A 10,513-nucleotide genomic window follows, 5' to 3' on the forward strand; every position below is an offset into this window, starting at 1 on the left:
CAACATGGCTGTTCGACTGAAAGTGGTGTGGTGGTATCTTGACTGAATCGCTTCTGTATACCCGCTGTTTATGAACAGGACTCGTAACTACATTTGTGTAATTGTGATGAGGCGAATGAATGAGACAGGCAAGCTGTAAAACCCACATTGCCTACACTGCAGAATACACAGGCATGCTCAGAAATAGCTGGTGCTGAGACAATCGTTCCCGTTTCTAGTGGCGAGGACACGACACACCTTAACCAATGACAAACCATAAACTCTACTACACTCTATGACAAATGGCCAGACCATTCACACCTTATGAGCAATACCAGCCCCCACCTCCACTGACTAATAGCAACCTGATCTCACCCCTATGACCAATAACAAACAACACACCCACCCTACTGAGCATTGAGTAACCGCACACACCCTCTGGCAACTGAGAAATGGCGCGCAACCCGTCAAACCAATGACGAACGACACGCATCGTATCGACCAATGTCAAACGGGATAGACCCTGTCGACCAGAAGACGCATGAACGTCTGGCTGACCGCGAGCGTGCCTGAGCAGAGTATCTTGGGTATCGTTTATAAACTCCCACGCTCGTGGTACTGCAGTTTGGGGGGGGGGGGGTTGTCATTCATCTTCTTGCCCCTACAGCACAACTACACATCATTGTCACCTCCACCTCGAGTGCTCCACTGTTTTAGCAGCTGCTGATTTTACTGTTGGCTTGTAAACAACTCCACCCCTCCTCCTAACACACACACACACACATCTGTTTGCTCAGCTCTCCCCATAGAGAGCCTTTATGGCTCTCTGAATATCTCACCATCCTGTAAAAGGCCACAGCAGAAGTTCTGTGCATGCTGTGGGTAGGGTGAAGGACAGACTGGGCTTGCAGGAGGCCGGAGGGAAAGTATGAGGATGGGGGGAGGGACAGATATAGGCAGGAGGTTTGAGGCCAGGTTTTGGATGATGAGTAGACTTTGGTGAGGCAGAGGCCTGATTTGGGTGAGGGGAGGTCTGGCTTGGATGTGGGAGTGGTCTTTGAGAGTGTAAAAGTGAGGTGTGAGACGTTCAAAGTGTCCAGAACTGGTTTGGGTGAAGACTGAGACTGAAAGTGTTGGACCGAGTTCATAGATAAGGAAGGGTCAGATGTCATTGTAGAGTTTGGAGACTCAACGTGAAGTGGGCACGCAGAAGGACAGTACAGTCAGTGCAGTACTGGCAGTATTTTGATTGGTTTGAAAGTTAAACCCAGTGAGCAGGAAGTGACACGGGGCAAACAGGAAGTGTGAGGGAGCCCGGTGATGTTTTTCCAGTCTGTCCCCCCACTGTGTTCCATTCCCTCGCTCCCTGTGGCACCGAGCCAGAACAGAGGAAGGAAAGGGAGAGAGGAGGAATGGGAAAGGGACAGACGACTGGGACAGACCCAAGAGGAGTCAGAAAAGTCCAACTGTTTTGAAAAACATTTAAACTCTGATTTACGCTGACTCAACAACTCCCTGCAAAACATCCATGAAAACAGTAGTGGAACAGCTGCATGCTGACACCCATAGTTTGTGTCTCTATACTCTAACTTTGGTTCCTTTCCTTGTGGCCTTTCCATCAGAGCCACTGATATGTGAATGGGGTGGATATGATTTATCATGTTGCTTTGACCTGTCATACCCTGCCAGATCAGTGTTTGTGGAAGAAAGGAGAAGAGTAATGGAAGTTGGTTCAGATCAGAATACAACAAACTGTTAGTGTAAAATTCCTGTACTTCTTATTGGCCTTCTACAGTGTGTTCCTACCAGTCCAAGCTAACAGCAAGTGGGTGTTTTCAGTGATGTGTTTGTGCATTAGCCCCTTTGTCAGCTAGCTTGACCTGGAGAGAGAGATGCGTGTAGGGAGCGAGGAGCAGAGAGGGAGTGTTTGGGGAAATTGGAGTTACTGCTGTAGCAGCATAGGCAGCAATCAAAGCGCTCTATTCATGTCAAATTAGACTGCTCTTGACTGACTTCAGTGAGTGGAAATGAGGCTGTGTAAACCTCTACCTTTTACTCTCTCTTTGACTCTCTCTTTTTCTCTCTCTCTCTCTGTCTATTGCCATTTTCTCCTATCTTTCTCCCCATTTTCTCATCCTTAATTTTCTCCCTCTCATCCCTCCCTCGTCTCTGGAGACACCTTCTGGTATTTTGACCTCTGGAGTGTGTTCCATCTCGAGGGTCCTCAATCTAATACCCAACATTGACAGTTCCTTCTAGCCTTTGCAGATTCACAGATTGAAGACTGTTGACAGGCTTAGATTGGAGAGGTGATGTTCCCTGAGCTAAGAAGGACTTATCTGTCATTTTCCAATCAGGCAGGCGTTAATAGAGCAACGTGGAGGGGCCATTGATTTGATGTGTGTATGACTGGCCCTCTCATGACCAGGGTTGAGGGGCTGTCGGAGAGAGGGGAGACTGTCGATATACGCCTTTGTATGTCTCCTCCATCGACAGGAGATCAATCCATACTCCGCCGGGTCTTCCTCTCTTCACCTCTCTTGCTTTGCACGCCTTTGGTCAGTACAGATGTGTACACACACACACACACACACGCAACTTTATCTCCCTTGATTTTCTTATTTTCTTCATGTCAGAAAGGTTCATGTTGATCATATTAAGACAGCAATATGGCACAGGAACTGTAGAAGATGGGGACCAGCAAGACTAGTTAATAAACGCTGAAGTCCACTACACTGTGCTGTGTGTGTATTTGTCCAGGGGACTTGGAGGTGGTGCTCTATCTCTATGATGGGCCCCACACTCCTAGTATGTCAGGGTCATAGCCAGATAGCAATGGCAGCATAGTGTTGGGGCGTAGCAACAGGGCAGCATAGTGTTGGGGCGTAGCAACAGGGCAGCATAGTGTTGGGGCGTAGCAACAGGGCAGCATAGTGTTGGGGCGTAGCATCAGGGCAGCATAGTGTTGGGGCGTAGCAACAGGGCAGCATAGTGTTGGGGCGTAGCAACAGGGCAGCATAGTGTTGGGGCGTAGCATCAGGGCAGCATAGTGTTGGGGCGTAGCAACAGGGCAGCATAGTGTTGGGGCGTAGCAACAGGGCAGCATTGTGTTGGGGCGTAGCATCAGGGCAGCATAGTGTTGGGGCGTAGCAACAGGGCAGCATAGTGTTGGGGCGTAGCAACAGGGCAGCATTGTGTTGGGGCGTAGCATCAGGGCAGCATAGTGTTGGGGCGTAGCAACAGGGCAGCATAGTGTTGGGGCGTAGCAACAGGGCAGCATAGTGTTGGGGCGTAGCAACAGGGCAGCATTGTGTTGGGGCGTAGCAACAGGGCAGCATTGTGTTGGGGCGTAGCAACAGTGTAGCCAGTGTATCATGGCATTCTGTAATTGGGCCCAATAACTCAATGCCTTAGGAGGGCTGCACACACTTTCATTGTCTCAAGCGGTGCAGACACACACTGTGTGTGTGTGTGTGTGTGTGTGTGTGTGTGTGTGTGTGTGTGTGTGTGTGTGTGTGTGCGCAGAGCAGGTGCAGAGTGTGTCTTTTCCTCTCTGGGGAAATGTCATTAGGATAAAGAATGAAACTGTGGCTGCCCCATTACAGCTTGCAATGCAGACTGCACCCTGTCCTTGGGTTGAAACACAGGGGGGGACTGCAGGGTGTGTGTGCCTGCGTGCCTCCCACCCTGTATGTCTGTGTACATGCGTGTTTGCGTGCAGGTTCCCACCTTTGTGCGTGTATGAGTCATCTCTTCGCAAGGTCAATGAAATGAAAAAGTGTATGATCTTCTGTAAATGAATGGCATCACGTTATATTGCCATGGTTTTCTCATGCAGCGGGTGAAAAGCATTCATACTTCCGACAATACCATATGGACAATACATAACAGGAAGTAAAAGAGGGAGGAAAGATTCATTGAACAACATTGATTAATGAAGTAAGCCTTATGCGACATCATTATATGTTTGTTTGTCTGAATTGGCAGGTTTTACACACCAGCCAAGCTTCTGGGAGAGCACCATGGTTCTGTTTTGATGAACAATTTAGTGGAGGTAGAAGGATGAGAAGATATGGAGAGAGGGAGCCAAAGGAAAGGCAGAGGGAGAGAGGGAGCCAAAGGAAAGGCAGAGGGAGAGAGGGAGCCAAAGGAAAGGCAGAGGGAGAGAGGGAGCCAAAGGAAAGGCAGAGGGAGAGAGGGAGCCAAAGGAAAGGCAGAGGGAGAGAGGGAGCCAAAGGAAAGGCAGAGGGAGAGAGAGCGCCAAAGGAAAGGCAGAGGGAGAGAGGGAGCCAAAGGAAAGGCAGAGGGAGAGAGGGAGAAAGGCAGAGGGAGAGAGGGAGCCAAAGGAAAGGCAGAGGGAGAGAGGGAGCCAAAGGAAAGGCAGAGGGAGAGAGGGAGCCAAAGGAAAGGCAGAGGGAGAGAAAGGCAGAGGGAGAGAGGGAGCCAAAGGAAAGGCAGAGGGAGAGAGGGAGCCAAAGGAAAGGCAGAGGGAGAGAGGGAGCCAAAGGAAAGGCAGAGGGAGAGAGGGAGACAAAGGAAAGGCAGAGGGAGAGAGGGAGACAAAGGAAAGGCAGAGGGAGAGAGGGAGACAAAGGAAAGGCAGAGGGAGAGAGGGAGACAAAGGAAAGGCAGAGGGAGAGAGGGAGACAAAGGAAAGGCAGAGGGAGAGAGGGAGCCAAAGGAAAGGCAGAGGGAGAGAGGGAGCCAAAGGAAAGGCAGAGGGAGAGAGGGAGCCAAAGGAAAGGCAGAGGGAGAGAGGGAGCCAAAGGAAAGGCAGAGGGAGAGAGGGAGACAAAGGAAAGGCAGAGGGAGAGAGGGAGCCAAAGGAAAGGCAGAGGGAGAGAGGGAGCCAAAGGAAAGGCAGAGGGAGAGAGGGAGCCAAAGGAAAGGCAGAGGGAGAGAGGGAGCCAAAGGAAAGGCAGAGGGAGAGAGAGGAGCCAAAGGAAAGGCAGAGGGAGAGAGGCGCAAAGGAAAGGCAGAGGGAGAGAGGGAGCCAAAGGAAAGGCAGAGGGAGAGAGGGAGCCAAAGGAAAGGCAGAGGGAGAGAGGAGCCAAAGGAAAGGCAGAGGGAGAGAGGGAGCCAAAGGAAAGGCAGAGGGAGAGAGGGAGCCAAAGGAAAGGCAGAGGGAGCCAAAGGAAAGGCAGAGGGAGAGAGGAGCCAAAGGAAAGGCAGAGGGAGGGAGCCAAAGGAAAGGCAGAGAGAGAGGGAGACAAAGGAAAGGCAGAGGGAGAGAGGGAGCCAAAGGAAAGGCAGAGGGAGAGAGGGAGCCAAAGGAAAGGCAGAGGGAGAGAGGGAGCCAAAGGAAAGGCAGGGGGAGAGAGGGAGCCAAAGGAAAGGCAGAGGGAGAGAGGGAGCCAAAGGAAAGGCAGAGGGAGAGAGGGAGCCAAAGGAAAGGCAGAGGAGAGAGGGAGCCAAAGGAAAGGCAGAGGGAGAGAGGGAGCCAAAGGAAAGGCAGAGGGAGAGAGGGAGCCAAAGGAAAGGCAGAGGGAGAGAGGGAGCCAAAGGAAAGACAGAGGGAGAGAGGGAGCCAAAGGAAAGGCAGAGGGAGAGAGGGAGCCAAAGGAAAGGCAGAGGGAGAGAGGGAGCCAAAGGAAAGGCAGAGGGAGAGAGAGCGCCAAAGGAAAGGCAGAGGGAGAGAGGGAGCCAAAGGAAAGGCAGAGGGAGAGAGGGAGAAAGGCAGAGGGAGAGAGGGGAGCCAAAGGAAAGGCAGAGGGAGAGAGGGAGCCAAAGGAAAGGCAGAGGGAGAGAGGGAGCCAAAGGAAAGGCAGAGGGAGAGAAAGGCAGAGGGAGAGAGGGAGCCAAAGGAAAGGCAGAGGGAGAGAGGGAGCCAAAGGAAAGGCAGAGGGAGAGAGGGAGCCAAAGGAAAGGCAGAGGGAGAGAGGGAGACAAAGGAAAGGCAGAGGGAGAGAGGGAGACAAAGGAAAGGCAGAGGGAGAGAGGGAGACAAAGGAAAGGCAGAGGGAGAGAGGGAGACAAAGGAAAGGCAGAGGGAGAGAGGGAGCCAAAGGAAAGGCAGAGGGAGAGAGGGAGCCAAAGGAAAGGCAGAGGGAGAGAGGGAGCCAAAGGAAAGGCAGAGGGAGAGAGGGAGCCAAAGGAAAGGCAGAGGGAGAGAGAGCGCCAAAGGAAAGGCAGAGGGAGAGAGGGAGCCAAAGGAAAGGCAGAGGGAGAGAGGGAGCCAAAGGAAAGGCAGAGGGAGAGAGGGAGCCAAAGGAAAGGCAGAGGGAGAGAGGGAGCCAAAGGAAAGGCAGAGGGAGAGAGGGAGCCAAAGGAAAGGCAGAGGGAGAGAGGGAGCCAAAGGAAAGGCAGAGGGAGAGAGGAGCCAAAGGAAAGGCAGAGGGAGAGAGGGAGCCAAAGGAAAGGCAGAGGGAGAGAGGGAGCCAAAGGAAAGGCAGAGGGAGAGAGGGAGCCAAAGGAAAGGCAGAGGGAGAGAAAGGAGCCAAAGGAAAGGCAGGGGAGAGAGGGAGCCAAAGGAAAGGCAGGGGGAGAGAGGGAGCCAAAGGAAAGGCAGAGGGAGAGAGGGAGCCAAAGGAAAGGCAGAGGGAGAGAGGGAGCCAAAGGAAAGGCAGAGGGAGAGAGGGAGCCAAAGGAAAGGCAGAGGGAGAGAGGGAGCCAAAGGAAAGGCAGAGGGAGAGAGGGAGCCAAAGGAAAGGCAGAGGGAGAGAGGGAGCCAAAGGAAAGGCAGAGGGAGAGAGGGAGCCAAAGGAAAGGCAGAGGGAGAGAGGGAGCCAAAGGAAAGGCAGAGGGAGAGAGGGAGACTGATTGAACATGTAAATGGGCATAAGATGCTAGTGGGCACAAATTATCACTGTCTACGACACGAACATACAGTTGAAGTCAGAGTCATTAAAACTCGTTTTTCAACCACTCCACAAATGTCTTGATAACAAACTATAGTTTTGGCAAGTCGGTTAGGACATCTACTTTGTGCATGACACAAGTAATTTTTACAACATTTGTTCACAGACAGATTATTTCACTTATAATTCACTGAATCACAATTCCAGTGGGTCAGAAGTTTACATACACTAAGTTGACTGTGCCTTTAAACAGATTGGAAAATTCCAGAAAATGTCAAAGTTTTAGAAGCTTCTGTTAGGCTAATTGACATAATTCGAGTCAATTGGAGGTATACCTGTGGATGTATTTCAAGGCCTATCTTCAAACTCAGTGCTTCTTTGCTTGACATCATGGGAAAATCTAAAGAAATCAGCCAAGACCTCGGGAAAAATTGGAGACCTTCGCAAGTCTGCTTCATCATTGTGAGCAATTTCCAAATGCCTGAAGGTACCACGTTCATCTGTACAAAGAATAGTACGCAAGTATAAACACCATGGGACCACACAGCCGTCATACCACTCAGGAAGGAGACGCATTCTGTCTCCTAGAGATGAACATACTTTGGTACGAAAAGTGCAAATCAATCCCAGAACAGCAAAGGACCTTGTGAAGATGCTGGAGGAAACAGGTACAAAAGTATCCTTATCCACAGTAAAACGAGTCCTATATCGACATAACCTGAAAGGCCACTCAGCAAGGAAGAAGCCACTGCTCCAAAACTGCCATAAAAAAGCCAGACTACGGTTTGCAACTCTACATGATGACAAAAATTGTACTTTTTTGGAGAAATGTCTTCTGGTCTGATTAAACAAAAATAGAACTGTTTGGCCATAATGACCATCGTTATGTTTGGAGGAAAAAGGGGGAGGCTTGCAAGCCAAAGGAGACCATCCCAACCGTGAAGCACGAGGGTGGCAGCATCATGTTGTGGGGGTGCTTTGCTGCAGGAGGGACTGGTGCTCTTCACAAAATAGATGGCATCACGAGGGAGGAAAAGGTTGTGGATATATTGAAGCAACATCTCAAGACATCAGGCAGAAAGTTAAAGCTTGCTCGCAAATGGGTCTTCCAAATGGACAATGACCCCAAGCATACCTCCAAAGTTGTGGTAAAAAGGCTTAAGGACTACAAAGTCAAGGTATTGGAGTGGCCGTCACAAAGCCCTGACCTCAATCCCATAGACAATTTGTGGGCAGAACTGAAAATGTGTGTCTGAGCAAGGAGGCCTACAAACCTGACTCAGTTACACCAGCTCTGTCAGGAGGAATGGGCCAAAATTCATCCCAAATTATTGTGGGAAGCTTGTGGAAGACTACCAGAAACGTTTGACCCAAGTTAAACAATTTAAAGGCAATGCTACTAAATACTAATTGATTGTATGTAAACTTCTGATCCACTGGGAATGTGATGAAAGAAATAAAAGCTGAAATAAATCATTCTCTACTATTATTCTGACATTTGACATTCTTAAAATAAAGTGGTGATCCTAACTGACCTAAGACATGGCATTTTCACTAGGATTAAATGTCAGGAATTGTGAAAAACTGAGTTTAAATGTATTTTGCTAAAGTGTATGTAAACTTCCAACTTCAACTGTATATACACACACACACACACACACACACACACACACACACACACACACACACACACACACACACACACACACACACACACACACACACACACACACACACACACACACACACACACACACACAGACAAATACTGATTATCACACACAGCTGTTTTTTTTACTCCCCCTATATTTGATGTACATGTACCAGGCTTCAGAGTGATGGTGGAGCAGGGGGTCGTCACTAAGCGGGGGTGACAAAGAGAGGGGGAGAGAGAAACTGAAATAGCGGGAGGGATGTGAATTAGGAAGGGGGGAACGAGAGAAGAGCAGAGCACAGGGAGAGAGGGAGAAGTGAGAGGATTCAACGGGGCGAGAGACCAATGAGTTGGGTGGACCGACTGCCGTACCCCAGTGAGCTAGCTAGCTGTGGATGTGAGCAGAGTGGCGTGTCTTTGGAGCAGGGATACTGCTGCTATTGATCCAAACCACCTTCATCTGTTCTGCCTGCCAGGTGTACTGCTACAGCACAGCTCTCTGAACAGAGAGGGAGAGCAACAGAGAGAGATCTACCAGTCTCCTCCCTGTGTTCCTGGGTGCGTGTGTTCACCTCTACTGCCTCTGCCGAACAAGATAAGTGTGTGTGTGTGTGTGGGAGCACCGACGGAAAACAACCACACACTCTCTCCGCTGAGCCTGAGAGTCTCAGAAGAGCAGCTAACAAACCAACGACCTCCAGCTCCCAGCCGTCGGGTTGAGATGACATTGTGTGTGATTTGAGCTTCACTTGAGCGTGATCTGCTTTACCTGGACTTGTGAGAGCGGTGGTCTGGTATTTCTGGACATGTGAGAGCGGTGGTCTGGTATTTCTGGACATGTGAGAGCGGTGGTCTGGTATTAATGGACATGTGAGAGCGGTGGTCTGGTATTAATGGACTTGTGAGAGCGGTGGTCTGGGTATTAATGGACATGTGAGAGCGGTGGTCTGGTATTAATGGACATGTGAGAGCGGTGGTCTGGGTATTAATGGACATGTGAGAGCGGTGGTCTGGGTATTAATGGACATGTGAGAGCGGTGGTCTGGGTATTAATGGACTTGTGAGAGCGGTGGTCTGGTATATCTGGACATGTGAGAGCGGTGGTCTGGTATTAATGGACATGTGAGAGCGGTGGTCTGGGTATTAATGGACATGTGAGAGCGGTGGTCTGGTATATCTGGACATGTGAGAGCGGTGGTCTGGGTATTAATGGACATGTGAGAGCGGTGGTCTGGTATTAATGGACATGTGAGAGCGGTGGTCTGGGTATTAATGGACATGTGAGAGCGGTGGTCTGGTATTACTGGACATGTGAGAGCGGTGGTCTGGTATTAATGGACATGTGAGAGCGGTGGTCTGGTATTTCTGGACCTGTGAGAGCGGTGGTCTGGGTATTTCTGGACCTGTGAGAGCAGTGGTCTGGTATTCCTGGACCTGTGAGAGCCGTAGGAGGATGGGAGGAAATCAGCTACCTTGGACAGAACAACTGCTGACCCCTGGAGAGAGAGGAGAGGAAGAGCAGTGATGCAGACTGCCTTCAGTGTCTTAGAACAGACTGCCTCTCTAGGTCGACCTAAATGTGACTGCCTTAGATATTCACATGTAGCAGGGTAGGAGAGAAAGTGTGTGTGAGTGCTAGGGACGTGTATGTGTGATCGCGTAAGGGAGTGTTGAGGGCTTGCTGCTGGTGCTGAGAGCGACTGAGGAGAGAGGGAGGTTGGATCGGAGCAGAGAGGAAAAGGCTTAGGGATGACTGGGTGGAACTGGAGGCTAAAGCTAACCTTGGAATCATCCTTGGAAGCTTGAGGGGCTTCCGCCACTACTCCACCCCAAAAAGAGGAACAAGGACTGGTGAAAGATCCGGGCTCTGTGGACCCTAAACCTGGTGCCTAGGGATAAGATGGGATCCAAGATTTGAGATCTGAACTTTTTAAGACATTGGGATGATTTCAGAGGACCCTGTGAGGGATGAGGTTGTCGGGGGTGCGAGAGTGGGCTCCCCACGCCCGGTGTACATGGTTGGCCCCTCCCCACTATGAGCATGCAGGTGCTTCATATGGTCAGGGAGCTGGTGTCTCCCTCC

General features: G+C 50.5%; 1 protein-coding gene across 2 annotated transcripts in view; it reads left to right on the forward strand.

Moving 5' to 3' along the window:
- The window catches only part of LOC118378708 (USP6 N-terminal-like protein), an 82,677-nt gene that overhangs the window by 17,424 nt on the left and 54,740 nt on the right, over window positions 1-10,513 (forward strand). Inside the window, exon 3 of one of the 2 annotated variants that reach the window (XM_052460292.1) lies at window positions 8,907-10,513. This exon is cut by the window's right edge and continues 28 nt beyond it. The exons of the other annotated variant lie outside the window; for it this stretch is intronic. Within the exon in view, the coding sequence (XP_052316252.1) occupies window positions 10,466-10,513 (48 nt within the window). The 5' untranslated portion in view covers window positions 8,907-10,465. The remainder of the gene's footprint in view (window positions 1-8,906) is intronic. 2 annotated transcript variants of the gene reach the window in all.

This window comes from Oncorhynchus keta, chromosome 13, assembly GCF_023373465.1.
Source record: "Oncorhynchus keta strain PuntledgeMale-10-30-2019 chromosome 13, Oket_V2, whole genome shotgun sequence".
NCBI classification, from domain to species: Eukaryota; Metazoa; Chordata; class Actinopteri; order Salmoniformes; family Salmonidae; genus Oncorhynchus; species Oncorhynchus keta.